General features: G+C 35.5%; 1 protein-coding gene across 1 annotated transcript in view; it reads left to right on the plus strand.

The window, feature by feature from the left end:
• Positions 1-1557: 1557 nt before the first annotated feature.
• Positions 1558-24362, plus strand: part of LOC106143585 (whirlin) — a 75837-nt gene continuing 53032 nt past the window's right edge. Inside the window, exons 1-4 of the mRNA XM_060945787.1 lie at positions 1558-1810; positions 20630-20802; positions 21345-21549; positions 22038-22255. Coding sequence (XP_060801770.1) covers positions 20650-20802; positions 21345-21549; positions 22038-22255 — 576 coding nt within the window. The 5' untranslated portion in view covers positions 1558-1810; positions 20630-20649. The remainder of the gene's footprint in view (positions 1811-20629; positions 20803-21344; positions 21550-22037; positions 22256-24362) is intronic.

A 24362-nucleotide genomic window follows, 5' to 3' on the forward strand; every position in this document is an offset into this window, starting at 1 on the left:
TCTGACTTTCTGCGTGTGTCCAAAATTTGACAAAATTTTCGACAAGAATATTAAGAATAAAACTCGTATGTAGGCATGTACCTACAAAAAGTATAATATATAAAATTTTATTAAAAACTTAAAAAACCCCTACTCAAATTTAACTTTAAAAAGTAACAAATAATAAAAGAAACACAATCTTAAGATACCTAAGTATGTTCTAAGCTTCGGTTCTGTAATAATTTTTAAGAAATACGTCGCGTTGGGGAAAGGAACCCTAAGGTGAACCTTTGGCGATGTTCCTGGTTTGGGTAACTCAGGTTTTTACCCAAAGCAACTCTCGTTTGACCTCTGCAACCTCTGCAGGGGAACCCATCCAATACGGGATCACGGAAAAGCTGAATTAGATGAATGTGCCTATTGCCTTATTCGACTTCACGACAATTATGGTAAAGAGATAGGGTGATTCTATTTTATTGATGACATAAACGACAACCACACGGCATAGTATTTTTTTTATTATGCAATGCAATTGACTAGCCAGATTCCGCACGACATACGTTTTCCTAACAGGCAGGCAGGAACACTTTATTGAAATATACTTGAAAGCCTCTACATTCGGTCTCTATTGGTAAAAACCCGAGAATACAGTAACATTTGTGGTTTTAACAGCAATATGTCAATATAGAAAAAAAGCGTGTTGTTAACACCGGTAAACGAAAATTAGCATACATGCCTAGGCACAACCCTCTTCATTCTATATACGTTGTCTTATCGAGCTAAGTAACACAAATAGCTTTTATCCAAAGTAAATGTCAAAGGTCGCCAAGTTTAATTAGACGTTGGTAGCGTCTTTAATTTTGTTTGTGCGAGGCATGTATAATTGTATAATGTTTATATTTTAAACATTCTTGTAATCACGCATTTTTCCCGTAGGGGTTCGCTTAATGATGAAGTTGGGCTTCAGATTGCTTACAATCGCCTAAAAAGATGAATCCCAAGTTTCCTGTATTATAATTCTTTATAAGGTAACATTAGATTGATATTGCAACGCTTTATTTCTGTATAACTATCTAAATATGATTTAGATGTATTTTGCGTACTGCGTATCAGAAATGTCTTCGCTGATGTTATTTTCTATTCTGAAGATTACTTCTTCAAAATCGTCTGTTCTATAAGACATAACGGTACGGACTAGTAACGATAGTAATGTAAAGTATTTTAAATTATTAAATACATTTAAAGATTCTGAAGAAGAGTATACAACTTGCTTTTCCAAAGGGATTAGCAACCGTGGGCAAAGCATCTATATTTATCAGACACCTACGCCATCGTGTCTCTCTGTAATTGAGTTAAATCCGTTTAAGGTTTTAGATCGTCTTTGATTGATATGTCAGTTCCTCGGCCGATCGTATATAGAAGGGTTCTCGAATGGATCACTTTAACCAGGATAGGCTGGTGCCGGCAGCAGCGGGTCGCCAGCCACCACCGGTTGACAGTTGCTCGGCTGAAATTTTCATGGCCAGCGTATCGAACCGAGAGGGGCACGCCAGACGCGCAGTCGCGCCGCGCCGTCCGCTCGAGCACCTCGCATGTTCCTCCGCGCTCCACAATACCAATACACTCGCTGAGAGAAAACCTCAGTGCCGAGATCGTCTCATAACAACAACAAGCTTTTAAACCACTGTTACTAAGTGCCGGTCCCGAGCGTGGTTGAGCCACGGTGTGAACTCTCCTACTGTCGCCGGACATGTGAAAAACAAAGCCTTTGTGACAGCACCGGGCAAAGTCATGTGGTGTGCCGGAGATACACGTAAAATGAAATAATAAGGTGGGCATTTGTTTATAGCTTTTCTTTAGAAATGTGATGAAATTATCTAAAGAACTCCTTTATTGTATCACGATACTTGGAAAAGTTTTGAATAAAGTCTGTTTTGATTTAGAAGTTTTAGTTTGACAAGTGACGATAATTTATTAATTTCTCGAAAAATTGTTGGCCAGTCATTTCTATCCTTTATTGGAACTAGTCGCAAAAAATGATATATTTACAAAACATTTGTGAGTGTTGTGGGAGCGGCCCAAGTCACTTTAGGAAGCTCTACGACTGCCGCAATCTGATTATGGCACACCCAATAGCAATAAGATACTTTACGTATTTGAACGACCTTTATTCATTTGAACTTAGATGGGCCAATTAGTGCTAGTGCCTCTATTTATATATTACGGAGAGAGGCGGTCGTGGAGTTATAGGCGCAGTTCGTAGCAAATGCGTAGCAATCTCGTAGAAATTTGTAGCAAGCTCGTAGCAAATTACATTTCAATCTTATTTTCCCTTTTGACCATCTTATTACGTTCAGAACAAAATTTTTTTGAATACACATACAAACATATTAACGCCTATTACCCGGAGGGATAGGCAGAGACTACTTTTGTATTTACTTGTATATACATCCATATTTATCAAAGTTTTCTCGCAAGTTTGTTGGTTTAGGGTATAAATTTGAACTATAAACCAGAAAGTCCCCGGTTTCTGGGAGGCACGTGGTGGCGTTTCTCTTCCAACTTTCTCTCTAAGATCACTTGTCAATTGTGATTATGGTGCGAGCTATCAAGAGCGGATTGTGTTGAAAGTTATACACAGGAGTAGTACACATTTTTTATTCAAATTTGTAAAAGTATGGTTAAAATTTTTATTAATGCTGATTCTCAAAACTTTATACCCAGTTAGAGTTGTTCGTTTTGTGTGGCAGGTTTATATGTATTCGAACGTATCACGTGACGTAGATCGCGTGTGGGCGCGGCGTGCACGCAACTCGCACTAAACAATGCAATATATTAACCACCGGAATTTGCTCTCTTCGACCCGCTAATTAAGCCAAGAATTAAAAATAAACGGTCAGTTAGCCTTTTTGACTTCGGTCGGAATACATAGAAACAAATAGAATATTTTTCTCTTTTAGGATAGACTAAGCCGGCAGTTTCGAGAAGACTAATCTCGTAACGGTGCTGCGAAATCAGTAATCTTTATAAATTTACCAGTTAAATCAGTCAAGTCTATTTCAGTTATAACTATTGATACTGTCTACTCCGTAGGACATAAAGTGATATGTATTTGTGTAGTAAAAATCTACTAAGGGCGAAAATACATTTTTGTATGTACATACATACAAAAAACGTAATAACTTTCTAACCGGTGATCTTATTTTGATGAAATTTAAATGGTGTATAGAATTTGTGAATAGAATTTTCTAGTTCGTAGGGCAACAAAATCCGTTCAGGCGTTCTTGAGATATTTACTTTTATTTAATTTTAGAAGGAAGACCAACAGCTAATTATATGACAATACATAACAAGGAAGCCAATTATAGGTCCTCACAAATAGAAATACAATGGTGATTTAAAAGTTGAACAAAACTAAACACGCCACTTGCAATCGACTACAACAAGTAAAGTGGCTGACAAGTGCTTAAAAGTCTAAGAATTAACAATATATATAATATTTATAAAAACTACTAATCCTGTAAGTGCTCATACAAAAGTCGCTTAGCTCTCGCTATGCTCGTAGTGAATAAGTCAATATCCAATTCACGAGAGATATTATTAAAATTATTGCCTGTACGCACAAGAAATTTTGTAAAAATGTGTTCGCGAGTTCATGGTGAACGACTAGTATTGTTAAGTTAGCATTCAGTGTCACAAGTTCCTAACTTACTTTGGGGTTAGCTATAATAATCCAAATTGCAGTGCGACTTGATGTCAACTTTTATTAAGGGACAAAATAAAATGTACACATTTACCTAAATCCCCGACCAGCGATTTTTGAACCAAACGCCTGGTCTATAGATGATGGTAAATTTGCACAAACCTGGTTTACAATACTGGAGCTGGACTAAAATATAACAGTTTGAACTGCAAATTATCATATCTTGTGTATCGTAAACAAGTGAATAGTTTAGATTGTCAATTATTAAGTGTAACATATAAAATTCTCGTGCCACAATGTTGTTCCCGTGCTCCTCCAAAACGGCTAGACCGATTCTCATGAAATTTTGTGAGCATATTGAGTAGATCTGAGAATCGGCCAACATCTATTTTTTATACCCCTTAGTAATAAGGGTTGTTCCCCATAACATTTACTTATTAATTATATGGCAAAACAACGTTTGCCGGGTCAGCTAATAATTAATAAAAAAAATTGAATTTGACAACTAGAATACATTATTTTGTTGAAGCTACAAAACGAGGAAAGCAACAATTAAATGTACTATCCAAATCTCACTTCTGCGAGCGACTGACAAAGCTCTTCGTTGAGGCTAAGTATCTTAATATAGAAGCTCCATTTAGTTCGTGTCGGCTTTAGTTTGTTAGTTTGTGTTACTATGAGTGGATTAGATCACGATTCTAATGGTAAACAATTCTGTTTGTAGTCAGCTGAAGCTTCAGTGGCCTTTAGTACAAATAGAAAATAATTGTATATTTATATTACGGACCGGCCGTTGTTTTTTTCATTAAAAACATTTTGATGATATTTGGCACAGAGACATATTTCACATTTAGAAGAAATATAGGCTTTTTTCCGATTATTTAAACGAGTAGTATCGTGTACTATCTAGTACATAGTAAACATATAAGAAAGAAGTAAATCATCTTGATCTGACCAGAGATTCAACGCTGAACCATGCGTCTCAGATGCGCATTTTATACCAAAATATTTGTGTTACAGATGAGTAACGGGTGTTGTGTAGCAGTAAAATGGACTAAATCGACTTATTTGCGTTTTAAGTCAGTTCCCGGGGTAGTAAAAGTGTATTAGCCATTACTCGACGGATTCTTTACGAGTTTGTTACTCTTCTAGTACATATAGTAAATGCCATACATTCGCTCACTGAGTTCTTTATATGTTATCACACTATATTATAGTTGAAACTTTTGTACGTAAAATCTCGGCCAAGTTATGTTATCGTATGTATTACTTATATTCTGGGTTTTATTTACTGACTTTGAGAATGATGAAAAAGGCTACCACTGTAATGATAAAAAATCCTCTTAGTCCTAGATTATACCACTACTTTAATATTTTCCAAACTTAAATATATTTAGTAAAATGAAAGTATCTAACTGGTTAAAATATTGCAGTTATATTAGAATACTTATTATAGTAGTACGGGTAGGTAGCAAGTAGGTACTTTCTATAACCGCAAGCATAAAAAACTCGAAACGAAATGAACGCGAACAGAGTTTATTTCTATAGCTGTAATAATAATTCACGAGGTATATATATTCGTATGTATATGTAAATAAGTGTTTTTCACGCAGTTAAAATACTATCTGCCTCATTGTTTGCAATAACATTCCGTAGAATTCTTCCAATTTAAATAAGTGGCATTGAACTAAACCGTCAGTCATAAACAGTCGCGTTTTGTTCTGTATGTGATCCATTTTTCATAACTATATTCAGTTTTATACATACTAGGTTACATTGACTTCAATTAGTTCTGGACGTTTTTTTTTTGTATGGTTTAGAAATAAAGTGTTTGTCCAACATATATTGAAATTAATCTACATAATTTCCTTATAAAATCAAAGAAACATTTTTGGAAATGCTGAAGAAATAATTTGAAGATTCCTAAATATAAAACAATGCCTTATCAATACACCAAACTTCGATACGAGAACATAAATGTAAACAAGACAAGATAGAGGCATAGAACAATAGCTTCATGATCATCCATGTATTCAGTCTAGTGCACTCGTATTTCAGGTCAGTGACGGACTACATAAAACCACAAGTTTAAACGGAAATATTTAAAGGTCCTTTAGCACGCGATTAGTTTGTCATGCGCTGTATTGCGTCGCTCTTAAATTTTCTTACCTTTTATTTTTATCAGAAAAATATTTATTTCAAATTAAGATTTCCATAATTATGTATTAGAAGGCGTAATATCGCCTTTGTTAGGTAACTAAAAAAAACACATTCTGTCTTCTGTTCATGTGTGAATTATCTTATCACAAAAACTTATTTTCTTTTAATAGCAATTTATCTTAATGTTGCATAATTTACACCAATGTTCAGGACATTGGTTCTTTTATATTCATCAGCGCGAGCCTCATGTAAGTGAATTCAGCTCGCAGATCGCCATTTCCTCTGGAATACCAATGAGAGCCGCGACGATAAGAAATGCAACGTCTAGTGCCGACATCCGAATACGACCTATTTCTACCTACCAGAATTTTTCATTAGGAACCTAATTTGTTATATGTATAATTCCATAAACGTAAATTAAGAATGAGTCGTGTGGCGTCGCTGCAACTATGTTACGATTACTTTCTGTTATAATCTAAAAGGCCGCAAGAGCCACATGAAGCGATTGTGGCAATTTTGAAAAACAAGTCATTTATACGTATAACTACTATACTTTATGCCTTTTCATCATTGGAACACTAAACTAGTAGTATAACGTGTTCTTTGACTAGTGTAACTACCTGTAGTTACCTGTGCCTGCACAACTTCCACGATTGCAATTTGAATATACGTAACATCCTTTTGTATTTCTAACAGCGGCCACAAAACCTTTGTACTAAGTACCGTTTTAAGTTTACTGTTCTAGATTAGACAAAGGAATATAATGGGTAATTAGGTATATAGTTAATAAAGTAAGATAATTTTTCACTTAGGATTTTGGTATGAAATTTTAGCAAGTCATTTAGTTCACATAATCTGATTTCATTCGTGTTGAATTGGAAAGACATGGAAAAGTCAAAAAATCAACGCTGATATGCTGAGAAGACGAGCTTTCTTCGCGACAAAGAAGAACTATGTCTTACAAAGGTACTTACTCGTAATTGAATCGAGTCTAAATTATAAATAATGTGTGTGCTTGATTTGTAAGTAAATATTTGTGGATCAACTGTAAAGATTACACAATTATTAACAGGCTTGTAATTGAATATACAATGAGCTATTTACTGAAGGGTGGGAGACTATAAATCACGCAGTTAAATAGCATATTTAGGCCACCCTTTGTACATTCTGTAGTTGAATGCTGTTAACTGAATTGCGTTCGTCTACGTAATTAAATTATGTGTAGGTAAGCACAAGCTTAGCTGGATGTTATCCACTGCAACAGAACTTTTGTAAAATTTTCAAATTAATCTAGTAAAAGAAAAAAAGACACTACACAGCTATCCACTTTCATATGAAAATTATTTTGTTTTTTGCGTTTGTTATAATTGTTCTTATGTTTACAAACTAAAATTTAATTTAGAAATTGTACAGTCCCTGCAAAGCATTAACCTGCGAGAGTGTGTCCAAAAAGCTGGCAGCATTGCCATTTTAAATGGCAACGCAGATTCTCTGAGCCAGATAATTTCCAGTCCATCGGCCACGAGATAAGATTATGTACTATTTATGGAAAGCAGTAGACCTTTGACTGAGACTTCGCTCATGTAGGAATTTCACTTCTAAAGATCAATCTATCTTTTCTTTAAAAGAGTCGAGAGGACTCAAATTTTAAAGAAAGCAAGAAAGATATTTGAATGTATTTGTTAAAAACAAAAATAAACATGCAATTAGTATGCATATGGATTGTCAAAACACTGGCTGGACACTTGGATAGGTTGACCTACTTCAGTCAGAGGCAGTAACAAGTTAAGCTTCAGTTTTTTCTATTTGCCGGCTTTTGCTTTGCTCATTCTGTGTCACTTCCCGCCTACACCTGCCCCAGTTTACATTCAATCGCTTTCATACGACAAACTAAATCCACGACAAAATAAAAAGTGATGTCGTTTTTATAGACAATATATTTTAGTTGAAATATAGATAGAATTTTAAGATAAGATAAATTTATTTGCCGAAACATAAACATGTTTCATACATATTTTATTTTATTTTTAATAGGAAGACCAACAGCTACAAACATAATATAGTAGTAGAAATAAAGCTAGTTAGCAAAGGAGCCAATTAAAGGTCCTCACAAATAAGAAACAAGATAAATAGAAAAAGTTGAACACTGACAACACACAACTTAGAGTTAAAAAAATAATAGAAACTTTAAGTAAAAGTACATAATATATAATAATTACATAAAATTTATAATGTACCGTTTTAGGTACTTATAGCTCACAGGACAGAAAAATCTCGTTTTATTTCAATACCAAGTGTAACCTTTAAAACCTTATTAATTTAAATTAGTGTAGAAAACTATTTTTCACTAAGCGTTAGACACTAATAAACACAGTTGTGGAAATTCCAAGCAGAATTGCTAAGCCCCTTTGTAGGACAGGATCGAACATTTTACATTCATTTGGAATTCAGGTCGTTCAATGGCGGAATGTCGACCTAATTTAGCATGTAGCTATAGTAACTAGTATGTAATGTTCTGAATAAAATAGTCAGTTGTGGGCGATGAGGTTTTCTCATTTTCGATTCTAGCGCTTATGTGTGCTAAACGTTCAAAAATGTGGAAATGAACTCGGGAGTCGCCCTGGGATTACTGTGCTGATAGCCAGCGGGGCACTCACTGGGCGCAATCATCTTTTGTGCAGAAAACTTCTGTTAGCGTAGCGGTGTAGTATTACAGATTAAAGTACGAAATTACGCTTTGACCTAAGTATGTATAAAAATACATTGTTTATATCATAAGGAATTACCAAATTTAAAGTATTTGTTCGTGTGGCTTCTTGGTAATGTCGTCATTTTATAATTTCACACTGAAAGTTTATGGAGAAACTGTTATTAAGAAACAGTTTCAATATACTCCAAAACAATTGTTGTAATGGAAATACTTTAATTTAAAAACTAGAGAACAGCTAATTTGAATTAATCATTTTAACAGTTAATTCCTATTTTCACGGCACGGTTCGGTTGCCAACAATTTCCGCGCATTGGCGATGAAAATCCAATGAAGAGAAATTGTTTCAGTCTTCTCGAGCATTTTGCATTGCGGGAATTAGTTCATTGATTGAAAATTATATAAGTGGAGAAGATAGGGAGATTATAGTACATGACTCCATGTTTAGAAGCAACGAGAAATTGTTTCAGTCTTTTGGGCGTTTTGCATCGCCCCGGATAAAAGTTCATTGAAGAATTTTTCAATTGTGTAAGTGGAGAAGATTACAGTAATAAGTATGTTTAGAAGGAACGTGGTAAAACCTTATGTAATGAGTAGCATAAGGTTTCTGATCCACTTGAAGGTTGTCTACAAGATCAGAGTAAAGTGAACCTATTATGATTATTAAAAAATAGGCCACCTACTGTACCATATGTAAGATTGAATTTGCCTCTCATTACAAGGAATTGGCGGAAAATATTGTAAAATTGAACTCAAAAATATAAGCGCTTCATCATTTTTCTTTAAGAAAATTCAATTAGTGTGCTTTTATGTTTGATGTGGGTCCAGGGGCAGTCGGCTGGAAAGTTCGACAATGTGCTATGGCGTGGAATGCTTACTTGATTACTTCTGCTTCGTCGTATAAAATATGAATAGACATGTGGTTGTAATTGACAATAATCATAGTATACCGTAAGTTGTGATAGTTCAGTGCTCATAATAAGCAAGTAAGGGTAAGTAGATACATTTAGTCTCGGTCCTCACCTCTCTGCAGAAGATTTAAATGTGAACTTCGGGCTTCTCTCCAGAGTAGTGAGGATGTAACCGGGACTAACGCTAGGAGGAGTGTGTATCATTTATAAAGTAGTAGTAGTAGTGATACATCCATTTAGTTTCCATTTCCGCGGCAATGATGTGAAATCATGTCTAAGTCCACCTAAGAAACCAACATGCTAATTTTAATGTTATATTTGGATTATGAAATGATTTATTGAAAACTTTTAAAAAAATATTAGATAATTGCGAGAATGGAATTCTCGCACTATTTCAAACGACCGCAGAATAGAATATTACTCTTCCAATAGCAATTGCAGATGCCAAAATCTCAAGTTTTGCTGGCAAGCGGTCGTTTAACTTTCGCTTTAATGTTGCTGGTCGATTGTTACTATAATACTTATTAAGTTATATCTCTAACATCCTTTCAAATTACAATTCAGTAATTTCAAACGACCGCAGAATAGAATATTACTCTTCCAATAGCAATTGCAGATGCCAAAATCTCAAGTTTTGCTGGCAAGCGGTCGTTTAACTTTCGCTTTAATGTTGCTGGTCGATTGTTACTATAATACTTATTAAGTTATATCTCTAACATCCTTTCAAATTACAATTCAGTAGTTATAGATTTTATTTCAAAGTTAATAATGTAAATTTTTAAGGGTTTTGTTTCTCATCATGTAAATGTTTTATATTGTTATGTGCAATAAAGTGTAAGTATATAATAATATTCGACTATGGAAGTAGTAAGTACTGGTGAATATGACATCCTAATTGAAGGTTGTGACTTGATCGTTATTCCATACATACATAAAATCACGCCTCTTTCCCGGAGGGGTAGGCAGAGACAGGTAGTTCATAACTGCACAGAAAATAGCATGTGATACAAGACGACAGAATATTCCTATAGATTTAAGTAAAATAACGAAGTATTGACTTGTATTGTTCCATTTAGATGTTTGCAATTCTACGAACTATCACTTTGTGTAAAAACCAGACGTCTCTTAACCACCAAACTAGTGTAAACGGGGTTCTAACAACGCCCCTAAGGTTACAACTTGATTTAAAACCTTAAGATGCGGGAGGTTGTTTTTTAACTTTGAAAAAATAAAGAATTATTATTTTATCTGAAAGTAAAGATATTTGTAGTTGGCATTTGTATTAAAAAGTTTAGTGATTATTATACTGAAAGGAATAAAAAATAGTTATAATTACATTAACCCATTTTCTCATCCGCCAAAGGCTTGTTTTACGGGAACAAACTTAAACAACGGACTACAACATGTCTAGCTAGAACAGCCGACATATATTCTATTTGCGAGTAAGTTATAAAAATATCGCGTTATGAATCAAGCCCAGGACTTCTGAAACACAACCTTATAAATTTCTAGCTTCCGCTCGCAGCTCCGCTTCCGTGAAATGCACCTCATATCGTTCTCTAGACTATTGTATGCAAATTTTTATGATCGGTTCAGTTGCCTAATTATGTAGGCATTAGTAGGTATGATTTGCTATATATAAATCAACTTTCTTATATACGAATACATTGCTCGCATTGTGAGCTTGCAAAACTCTTGAGTAGAGCAAACCACAAAATGATTAACTAAATAACAACATAGTCAAAGTGATTCGTTTTTCGGTTCGTAGTAACGCAGCCCCTGCGCCCGTGTCCCATTGACCTATATTCCCGCCCTTGAACCCCACCCCGCCCCGAGCTCCCGTGACGTCATACACACCCTTCGTATCTATTGTCTTTGTATATTGTATGAAAAGCCGGTAACATGACAACAAACAGTTAAATCATCTGAAGTTGAAGCGATTACGCTCTCCTATTGGACAGATTTGCTTTGCTATTGTGACGTCTGGACAAAGATTTCAGTGCATAACATATAAACCATCTTCCTCTCTTTCTATATTTGCAACGTAGCTGCAATCGTATATCCTATACTAATATTAGTAAAAACTAAAGTTTGTAATTGATTTTTTCTTTTTTATAGCTCAGTTTTCTTAAATACTGACTTCTTTCTCCGTTAAACATACATACATATATATGAGTGATCAGACGTGAGTCTATATCCCTAGCGGGGTAGACAGAGCCACCAGTCTTGAAAAGACTGATAGGCCACGCTCAGCTGTTTGGCTTTGTGATAGAATTAAGATTCAAATAGTGACAGGTTGCTAGCCTATCGCCTAAAAGAGGAATCCCAAGTTTATAAGTCTATCCCTTAGTCGCCTTTTACGACATCCGTGGAAAAGAGATGGAGTGGTCCTATTCTTTTTTGTAATGGTGCCGGGAACCACACGGCACATTCTCCGTTAAACATTTTAATAAACACATCTGCCGATGTTATTAGGTTACTAGCAGTAATACTACTACTAAACCCCACAGCTTCGCCCGCGAAATTAACGTGACCTACACGCGCGGGTTGGAATATGTTTGTACCATAGCCATGGCAATAGTTTTAAATGAATGCAAACTTAACCAAATATCGTCTTGAATTTGTATTGTAAAAATGAAAATTACCTTCCCAAGATGAGCATCTTATATTTCGATTCAAATGTACATATCTAGAATAGTATCGCGGACAGTCCAGCGCTCGTCTGTGGTTGAGTTTCCCATTTTCCGTTCGGTTGTATGTGGCGCTCTCGTTTTCCGGCCCACTGGTTCGCTCCCATCCAATACAAGATACCTATTCACGCTAAAATTATTATGTCTGAACAGATCTCGTTTATCAGTTTTAACCATAGAGTTTGGAATAATATAAATGAATAATTGAATGTAATTACCCATTACAACAACAATAAGAACATCGCGTGCGAGTGTGCAAAAGTAAGTGAAATATATCACTATTATCAGTCATAACGCAATAGCAATATAAAAAATATTGCATTCCAAGTCAAAATTTATATTACCGGATTTATCTACAGCTTTCGACCATTACACCAAAATTCCTGCAGTTTCAAGTGGTTCAAAAGTGGTGCTTGCCGTATGGCGAGTGGGATATAATTTCTGTTAGGTGCTTTTTGAATTGTATGTGGTGTGGTGTTCTTTGTTTGGAAAAAAAAATCCAATTCTATTTTTTTTAAACTCTCCCATCATAGAGAATCCTATTTCTTCATTGAGCAGGTTTTCCAATATTTTCCCTCACCGTAAGAGCATTAGTAAGTGAACAAACTAATGTACATCACTAAGAGAAGAGTCATGGGTAAGCCAAGTTAGAATGCACAGGTTCAACCTGTACCTACATGGCGCTTCTTTATTCATACCTTAACCATGGGACCACGAACTTTGTAAGTTAATGATGAATATCGGAAGTTTAATAAGGTACTTTCAGGATGCGAGAGCACGGCAAGGTTCCTGCAATAAATTAGCGTAATCCCCTTACTAAGATAAACTTTGTCAGTTGATGAGTCCACAAATTACATTATCCCTTCTTAGGGCAAATTAAATGAAATCCTTACAATTACGCAGTACTATGTAAGCATTTCATCTTCCAACTTAATTCATGACATGACCAATAAAATCAGTGGCTCATGCAATACTGTCCGGTTTTCGTGCGATAAGAGCGACGCCCGCGGAGACGGTTTGCCGGCCGCCGCCCGCCAGCCCGGTCGCCGGCTGAGTCAGATTGGCGCCGCGCCAGCCTTCACCCCATCACAACTTGCCGAGATGAATTATCACTACTGAATTGGAACTGTTGGGCCAATTTCTTTCAATATAGAGAAAGCGGCTTTATCTTGTAAATATTATTAACCTACGTCTTAAGAATTTGTATAGGTTTTTGTTAGAGAACAAGAACAAGACCATTTGATTAACTAGGTGCCGAATGGCATTACTACTCGAAATGATTTAAATATAAACAAAAAGAAGAATATTAAATCCATTAATCAAAATCGTAATCATTAATTCCTTGAATATGGTTATTATGTAGGTCTTATCTGGTGTTTATTTCGGTTTTACCTATTTTTGTGTATACAACGGGAATGGAAATTATTGGGATTAATCATTTTATGCGGGCAAAGCTGTGGTACATTATAGCATTCTTATAAGCAAAAGATGTCGCAAACCACTTCAAAACAAATCAAAGGAGGAATTGAACACGCGTCTGCAAATGTGACGTTGTAAAAGTGCGTGGAAATGATGGCATATTGTATCGTAAATTGAAAGGTATTGGATATAAGACGGATTTCTAGGATGCCAGTGTTGTGAAAAAAAAAGTTTGATTTGATTTTATAGACAGGCCTATTTCGTGATTTAATGCAGGTGTTAAATCTTTATCATCAACAAAGTTGATATTACCTCCTTGATAATCCAAGATTGTTTTATATATTCAATTAAATATAAATAGTCTATCAGTTTCTTATAAAGAAAAAAAAGCAATTCAAAATGTAGTAAAAAGAATACTTTGTCAGATGTGCACCTAAGTGATTTTCTGCGTAGCACGGCTACAGTTCGTAGACGGGCTACGAACATTCTGGTCTAGCAATTTTATAATATCCATGGATTTTTTATTTCAAGCTACAGTGAAATTTCAACTCATTAAAAAAATTATTAATTATTTTAAAGCCATTAATATTAAAAAAATATTTTATATTTTTTTGTTAGGTTACACTAAAAAACTTTTGAACCGATTTTAATTAAATGCGACAGAAAGACAGGCTACTTTTCCCCTCGGAAAATTGACATGGGGCAAAAGTCTAGTAAATAAGAAAAATCTGTGAACATTGCCAATTAATAACTTGCTTTGTAGATTACTTTACTTTCGATATCGACGGAGCATAAATATTCATTGCCTCATTGCCCCGAGACGAGCCAATAATCTGTGAGACGCCGCACACAAACTAAATAGCGAAGAGATACGGATAACTACATTCATCGCAAAACATTTTTATCAATTCAATAAATTTTGAAGTTATGAAAAGGCTTTGTAGGGGAATCTTACCCATATTGGATCATGCTTACACATTCAATGCTTAATTGTGCAGATTTCACTATAATGTTTTTTTTTTCACCCGAGTAAGCAATCATAACAATCTTTATGACTCTGAAAGAGTCATTCAAAGAGTCTGTATTTTTATTCCTACATCTTAACCGTTTGACTACCGACGCTCTAAGAAATTAATCCCTTAATATTTATATTTTATTTCTGAGTAAATAATATGATCTGTCTTCTCTGAAATAATAGCGGTCGCCCACTGACTTAGATAACTCTCTTATTGATAGATAAGTTGATTGCATAAGTGCTGCACTGCGCTGCACAAAGCTCCTGTTAATTTTATATCGCTTCAAACGTTTGCAGGATAGCACGCTTGTAAAATATTTAAGAATGCAAGTTTGAGATCCGGTACATTACATTATTACTTACAAAGTACATACATTTCAACGGTAGGAAATATTTCATTAAACACATGCATTTAGAATTTACATTCAGATTCAATTTGGTGCCAGTATCCAAAACAAAGGCAGATTTTTTTAATTTTCTCCGTTAGGATAGCACTTCTCTTGTTATGGTAGATTAATTTTCAGAAGAAATGATCAACATTTTATCATTTTTATTCAAAAGTATAAACTTTATGAATAATAAAAACCTTTTTTGTCATTTACGAAATACACGGGAAAAGTTTTTTTGCTGAGTTTTTTAGTGACAAAAGTTTTTGCTAAAGTAAAAGGCGGAAGGATGTGGAAGGGATTGTCTGATATCGGACGATCGGAAACGAGTTTCATACTTCAATAACAATCGTTTGCTCATCTTATTTTTTCCGTTTCGTTTATTTTGCTTATTTACTTTCTTTTCGCCCACAGCTCCACCCACGTCAAATTTCCTGTTTCCATAGGAATTGGCAGCCTATGTAGCCTATGGTCTTTTTTTTCTAAGGTTTACTATATAATGTGCCAATTTTCATTATAATCGATTTGCTGTTAAACTGTGATGACTGTAACAAACGAACCAACTTACCTTCGCATTTTTAATATTATATTTACTTATATCTTTGTTTCTTTTTTTATTGTCATGCTGGAAATAAAAAAAGTAGGCAAATATAGAAATAGATTTATTCATACTAATGCTGCTTGTTTTCAATCCTAACAACTTACCTAACCACGATGCATTAAATCGTCTTTTTATGGTATTATCTGTGTCGATTGCCTGACAGCGCAATGCGTGAGCATTAGTGTGCAATTGCATATTGCGAGAAATGCTTGTCCAAATAGAGAAGGAATATATTATGCAAACTAGCTGTCCCGGCAAACGTTGTTTTGCCACATAAATAATTTTAAAACATTTTTCTAATTTAAAAAAAAAATGTTAAGAGTGGGCAACCCTTATCACTAAGGGTTAAAAATAGATGTTGGATTGGATTTACTACCGCTTTCAAAACGTAGTATAGAAAAAGCATAGTAAACAAACTGCACTGCAGCATTTTCTTCAATAAAATCAACTTCACAATTATCCAAACTTAGAATAGATTTCTATCTACCTATATATGGACTTATATTTGACCTTAAGTCATTATAATTTTTGTTATCCTAAATTACCAAGCAGCACAGTGGATAATTACAAATGTGTAACTACACTTTCATTTAACCATTGAGTTAATACGTACCAATTTTGTGGTAAAGTGTGGGAATTTTATCACAATGAGCACAATAGCTACCGAAAACAACAGAACTATTTAGACTTGAAAGTATACGCATATAATAGTTGCATACAAACATACATTAACCTGGTTGACTGGAAGAAATCCTTCATAGGGATAAGACCTCCGTTGTGCAGCTTTTTTTATGTGACACTTAAAGATTTTACTAATTTGTTTGGTTTCTCTGATGTTCACTGAGCACAACTCGGTGTGTAACCACGGTGGGGCGGGCATAGTCTTTAAGTGTGTTCTAATTAACATTACATATATGTCTATTCGTCATCAGTTAATTTGTATTAAATGCCAATCAATCGCGTCCAAAGGATATGGCATAATTGAACGCATATATTGAACTTATCATTTAGTAATTGGCGTGTCTGTTTGTTTATATAATTGACTTATAATTAATTTGACGGTTCGTCGGATTTTCATAATTGGAAGGCACCTCTCTCTTTCATCTAGAGTGAGTCTAGCTTTATTACGCAGCTTCGCTCGCACGAATTAAGCATTATCTATTAAAAGATACAAATTTTGTTACTACCTACATAAAGTACCGAATTTACCGCCACTAAGACGTGCGAATTTAGCGCGACCTACAAAAGAATATTGGTTTTTCGCAAATCCCACGAGAACTGTAGTTTTTACCGGGTTAAAAGTACCTGGTCTTTCTTATAATACGCATAATTTCAAGAAGATTAATTGAGTAGATAACGCGTGAAGAGTCTCTCTCCACTTCGTCCGGGTTTCGACGTTCAGATTTTAGTCCATTGATTCGCATATCATCTTTTGCGACTTTATGTATGTATGTATGTCTATAAATAATTATGTGGAGTACCTACACGCCTGACAGCCTTTCCATCTAATCACCTATCTGCTGAAAGAAGAACCTGATGAGTTGATGATAGATGTACCTATTCTTTGTACATGGATTAGTAAATAACATACATACATATGATCACGTCTATATCCCTTGCGGGGTAGACAGAGCCAACAGTCTTGAAAAGACTGAATGGCCACGTTCAGCTATTTGGCTTAATGATAGAACCGAGATTCAAATAGTGACAGGTTGCTAGCCCATCGCCTAAAAGAGGAATCCTAAGTTTATAAGCCTATCCCTTAGTCGCCTTTTACGACATCCATGGGAAAGAGATGGAGTGGTCCTATTCTTTTTTGTAATAGTGCCGGGAACCACACGGCACATTAGTAAATAAATAAGTAGGTAAATGAAGAATAGCTTCTTCTCAGAAGTAATGAGGAAAAAGCAATAGTAATAATGTTGAACAATGAAAACCGCACAAGTCAATGACTTTGATAACACAAGTTCTTTACCAGACATATAGCATAATGATGATTTTATATGAGTCAGTACATACCTTAGATTAATTCACTGGATTCTATGTAACATATACGTAAGATATTGAAATTTTATATGTGTCTCATAAACTCTCATCACGGATCATACTTACGATGCATTGGAATGAATTATATACACACACTAGCTGTGCCCGCGACTTCGTTCGCGTGGAATAGTGACTATGAGCAGCGTTTTTTTTAAAATATATACTTATTTTTATTTTGGATCATAATCACAGTCATTTTGGGTAGCTAAAAAACCTACTTTAATGGCGCGGCGCGGTTCTCGGCGCGCTTTATATACCTACCCGCGCGCGCAGTCGTCGTATGCAACCGACAAACGTCCATCCTAAGCTGAACCGCGATTCCTAAACCAATAATTTTTTATTTAACTTCTCTATAAAGATATTTATTATAAAATAAAAATTATTTTCAGTAAATTCTACTAACAGAGAAAAAAAGTAGTTTTTCATAATAGAATTAGGTAACTCTTACTAATAATATAAACGCGAAACTTTGTATAGACGCATATTTGTTAGTCTTTCTCGCAAATACTACTGAACAGATATGGATGAAATTTGGCAAACAGTTAGTTTAGGCTTGGAAATAACAACACTTATGTTACTTTTTACCGCGGGATAACATCTCAGACCCACGGGAAACTGGAAGGAATCTGTTCGACATTATTCTTAAAATTCAACAGCTTACAAACTACCTTCAGCCGTAAAAGAACAATGTTTTTTCATTCCCATGGGAGTACTATGATTTCCCTCGGTAAATTATTCTTATAGTTTATGATATCAGCCTAAACTAACTTAAGTAGAAAGAATTTAGATGAGCCCTTTTAATTTTTTCCCATGGTAATCCAGTCAATTCCAAGGTAATAAGTACCTATAACATATTCTATTAATGATTGTAATTTACCTATCTAGTAACAATGATCGACGTCGTTCGCTGACCGGAACAGGCGTTAAAAAAAAACAATATACTACCGATTCCCACGGGAAACGGATGTTTTCCCGCGGTAAAAAGTAGTCTTTATGTTGCGCCAGGCTCTAAAATATATCGGTACAAAATTTCAACCAAATCCGTCAAATAGTTGCGGAGATTAATGGTGCCTATGTATAAGCATAGAATAGTGTTCGACGTGATTCTTTAATTTGAAATAACTTTTTTATTTATGAACCGATTGACATGAAACAAACACTAAAGCATAACTGAAGCATACCACAATATATTCGTGAAAACCGCATCCAACTCGGTTCAGCCGTTTCTGAGATTAGCGTGAACAGACAAACAGACAAACCGACAAACAGACAAACCGACAAACAGACAAAAAAAAAGTTAATTACATTTTTGGGTTCGACATCGACATAACAATAACCCCTGCTATTTTTTTAATTTTTATTTTCAATGTACAGACAGCACTTTTCTACAATTTTATTATATGTATAGATATAACCTGAAAGCTCCTTTTAATAGTTGCATAATATTTAAATATATTTGTGAAACTAGGTTAGCATTTCTTGGCGAGTTAATAAGATTTGAAGTTTCACTAAACTGTGCCTAAGGAGTCAGTTGGAGCTAACAAACCGCGCAGTGGAACTCATTAGAGAAACGAGCGGAAGGCAGCGGTGCGAGTTGGCCACCGACTGCTGGTATAAAAAAGCTGGTTACAGAAAACGAGCATTATGAAAGCATTTTAGTCATAATTTAGTCTGATTGGCTGAAATTTTTTTTTGTGTTTAATTTGTAGATTGTGCCGTAGAATCTGTAATTTGAATAAAATATATCATGGGAGCTGTGAAATCCACGAATGGGATTTGGTAATTTTGCTTGTGGTGAAAAATATTGGTGTTGTTCTTTGGAGGGCGCTATGGTTCATGCCCATAGTATAGTGTTACATTTTAATGTTATTGAAAATTTACATGTAGGACTACTTCTTTGCACTAAATATTTGTGTTACCGCCGCCGACCACTTCGTAGGCACTGTTTGAGGACTTGTTAACGGCCTAGCTGTAATTTCACTCCGAAAACTTTAGAAAATGAAATATTTGAAAGCCGTTTTTCTATCTTTAATATAAAAATTATAGAAGAGTTTTTAGAAATCGTATGGTTTTTGTTCCGAAGGAAGACTTATTTATTTTTGATGATATCATATAAAGCTGTCAATCAAGGTATGAATATACTAACAGCAAGCAGTAGTAAGTGAATGGCTGAAATACAGCTGAACGTGGCCTTTCAGTCTTTTCAAGACTGTAAGTTGCTCTGCTCTGTCTACCCCGCATGGGATATAGTCATGACTGTATGTATATATGTATGTTAGTATGTAAGAAGTAAGTGTATTTAGAAATTCGAGGAGGGCTGAAGTTGGACAGCCGATAATTAAGGTTTTGCTAACTATGTCATTTCATTCAATGACTATGATCATTAGCGAAATGATATGAAGCAAACTTCGTTCTAAAAATGAAACATTTTAGCTATAACGAACGATACATACAACACACCTTGTTGATTCGTTTTCACATGAAGGTTGTAGTTTGCACGTGGTCAACATCACGTGCCTACTTATTTGCATGGTGTAATTTGCCTGTAAAGTCGATGGCCCCATAAATCGCCGCGCCTAGGAAACGTGTCCCTATTTCCTTGGAAGTTATTCAATCTCAACTAAGTATCAGATAAAAGTAATGTTGCCTATCCTTAATGTAATATAAGTACTTTGCTTTTCGGATATTGCTTTTGAAATAAAAATCCTTATCGCAAATTACACTGGCGTTTCCAAATTCTGGAATATTTATTTCATCACGTACGTTAGCAAATTGTTTTGTGTAAGTGAATCGTGACTTTTTTGAAATTGGGTACATTATAGCGATTTTCCAACATTAGCTATACAGCATCCCGCATGGGATATAGACGTGATTATATGTATCTATGTACGTACTACTATACAACGCAAAATTCTCTTTACGCATGATCGTCCGTTTAGGGTACGCTTGACCTGACCTTTCGCCAGGACGTCCCCGATATAATTATGATTTTCATTTTGAATTTGTGTCCAGGGTGAAGGGTGACCCCCGGCATGAGGTCGGGGGAGGCGGGCGAGGGCTCGGAGCTGGCGGAGTTTGGCGCGCGCTGGCCGCCGCCCTACTCGCAGGGCTACGGCTGGACGCGCTCCGCCACGCCGCAGCACCCGCCGCCGCACCATCTGGCGAGGCACTCTCGTTCGCAACAGGTACAGTACAATAAATGCTTCATAGGAAGGTTCAACTGCATATAATAATGACTTTGTGTTCATAAAAATCTAAACCAGATCAAGATTCAATGCAGGCGATTGTACATAGGTTGCTGGGACTTAATCAATTAAATTTAAGAATCAATTTATAAAAATTAATTCTTTAAGTGTTACAATGACTATTGGTTGGCCTATATTCTCCCAAGAGAAGCATTTGCCTTTTTTGCGGTAGGAAAAGAAAAGTATATACAAGTTTTTCCGATTTAAATTTATATTCAAGTTTAAAGTCACTATTTTAATATAAATAAACTGGGGTTTATAATCAATAAGCCTTGTGCACTAATAAGCTTACAATAAAGCACTTACTGTTGGCTTGCATAACATGATCCTGGGTTGGGTAAGTCAGGTTTTTACACAAAGCAACTCCCGTCTGAGCTGAGTCTATTGAGCTTACCTGTTCATGTAGTACTCGTATACTTTATGTAAACAGTCGGAAACATGCTGATTTTGAGAGGTTATGTTCGAAAATCCAGTGGTTGCAGGACAACCGTCACACGAGCTACGAGGCGGAGGACGCAAGGGGGCGGGCGCGGGGAGGGGTTTACTACTCGCCCCCTGGGACCTCCTACACCATAGTGGAACGGCCAGCTTCTTCCCACGGCCACCACGCTTCCTACTCGCAACACTACTCTGGGAAGCTAACCAGGGCCCCCTATCTCGGGTCTACCACAATTGCTAATAATGCAGGTTAGTTCGTTTGCTTGGTCTATACTATTGTGGAACGGTCAGGTTCTCATGGCCTTCTCGCAACACTACTCTAAAAAGCTAACCGGAATCCCTTATCTGGGGTCTACCACAATTGCTAATTGTGCAGGTTAGTTCATATGTTTGGACTATATAATTTAGAAGCGGCCGGCTTCTTTACACGGCCACCATCAGCTAAGCACTGATCTATGAAGAGATATTAATAATTTGCAGGATATCGAGGCTAAAAAAACCCTTAATAGCATCCTCCTATTTCACTAGAAAAGAATTTCCCTACGGCCCCCATTCAGAACTCGGCCAAACATGAACACAACTCATCTTGATACCTCTAATACTAGTAGTATCCAATAACACTGTTGGTAAATAATGTTTATTTCTCCAGTTCTTTAAATGAATGTTCTGTTCTTGTAAACTTATTAACTACTCCAATAAGTTATTTTAATAATTAAATTACATCTTTCTGACAACAGGAGCAACAAGTTTGAGGAATAGTACAAACCACCTGAGCGCGGCGAATGGCAAGAAGCGGCCCATATCTCCAGAGCAGGTGCTAAGACTGTTTGGGCAAGGTGGTGCTGCGGCGCTGGGCAAGGCTCTGCCGCCGTCGCATCCCCCCGCACCCCTGCCTGCCCCCCTGCCCGCCAGGAGGCACTCTCCGGCTAGCAGTCCAAGCAGTACCACCCATCATGTGAGGGTCTTAACTTTTATTTTTATATTAAGTACAGGAATTTGGTATGAATCTGTTGAATCACTTAGTTGTGTGAATATTCAAGATTCCCGGATCAAGATCAGGAAAGAGTAGCTAATTACCTCATTAACAATATAATGTGGAAAAGGTCCCCCTTTTTAAATAATAATTTCAGAGAGTCTACCTGAATTAGCTAAGTTGTCAAAAGAAATGTGACTATCTGCAAAATCAAAGATGATAGAATCTGGTCCGACACGACAGATTTAAAATATAAAACTGTCGAAACAATGATCCTAATTATTCAAAGGCTTTTATTACATACCTGAAGACAATTAAAACTAGTAAGGTTCATACCAATAGTACTTTAAAGAAGAAAATATTATTTAAAATCGCAATATATAGAAAGAATTACGACTTTGATCTCAATTTTCGTGGAACCTAGCAATAAATACAAGTCTCAATTTTCATGCCCTATTTAGTTTCTTCAGATCTGCAACTTATTTCAGCTTGCTGAGACGCCTTGAATACTTACTGAGACGATAAAAGTTTCTGCAGTTGAGTAACAGTTTATTAACTATATCTTTGGAAGTATTTAAACTATTTTGCACGGTGTGAAAATTTGATGTTGACTTGTTGAACATTAAATACTCGTATTTGTAAGCTATGGCTTTCTCTACATTTAATGGTTGATTAAAAAATTAAGTTCGAGGTGACTTTCTGACATTGTCTACGATTAATTATTATTGAATTTTACTTTGTTTATTATTACACTACATGGCGAGATAAAATTATTTTACAATAGGCAAAATAAATTTAAATGGAATTAAATTAAAGTTTCAAACTCTTGGGAGTGTTTTAAGAAATTATAAACATAACAAGGCAATTATATCATACATGCCTAACCAAATTGATTTGCACTGAATATGCAGTGCATAAATCATTCAATCGATATAGTATCAAGGATGACACAGACGTGTGAATTAGTTCCGAAAATAGCCCACGTGTGGTGCGGCTGCCTAGGGTTGTCGACGTGTAAATAATTCCGGGGAGGCCACCGTAGTCGATACCACTACTTTATTCATGACCACAGCGGCGGACGATTAACTGGTAGTCAAAAATGTGGACCTGACTCTCGTATCACATTTTCTGTTTATGTCTTACATGTTTTTTTTTTTCTATACATGTTGTTTAAAAATCTTTCAAAACAATCTTTCTTATTAAAACAACAAGGTATAAGGTACCTTTATATTTGAATATTTTAAGATATAGGTATTTGAAAAAAGATGGGAAGAAAATTGATAAAGGTGGTACTTAATACTAACTTTTTTAAAAATTATAGTATAGAGTCTGTAAAAAAGCTAAAATCAATAAGGAATAATTAACAAATCACTTTTACACTACATTTTGTATAATGGAAAGCGGGCGTGTCCATACAACGCGTACGTCAGCGCCGACCGTGGTCATACGACGTCATCGTTACCGCCAGTCTTCGGGTCGGAATCGTCCCATAAACCACGTTTTATAAAATTATAATTATTGTAAATTTGTAAATTTAAAAAATATAATTATTTGTTTGCATCAAAGTATAACTTATTAATCAATGGTATTTTTTGACAATGTCAAATGCCATTTCAATTTAACTTGATATTTAATTAACAAGCTTTGTGATATACTAAATTTGACATATTAAATTGTTAAGTAAGCTGCCAGTTATTTCGGTGCTTACACTGAACTATTGATTTTTGACTTGTAGGCATTTATGACAACTTTATCCGTTTCGTGAATATGGTGAATGTTTTCAGTTAGCCCAAGGCGATATAGAAGTGCGTGATGTGCGTATATGTCGTAGTCGGTTTTGCTGACTCGGTGCTAGTTTCGTTTTCAAATTGGATCCCACCGACAACCATGAGGTACGTAAGAAAATATCTGATCGGTGGCGGTTTGCTCTGAGTACGTGATGTAAAGGAAGGTTACGCTTTTTTCAGTCTATAGCTTGGTTCAATAACAATTTTTCGATTTAACGAGGATATTACCAAGGGAAAGAGGCGTGAGTTTATGTATGTATGTATGTATTACCAAGGATCATAGGAAGCATGTAAAATTCTCA

This window comes from Amyelois transitella, chromosome 2, assembly GCF_032362555.1.
Source record: "Amyelois transitella isolate CPQ chromosome 2, ilAmyTran1.1, whole genome shotgun sequence".
Taxonomy (NCBI): domain Eukaryota; kingdom Metazoa; phylum Arthropoda; class Insecta; order Lepidoptera; family Pyralidae; genus Amyelois; species Amyelois transitella.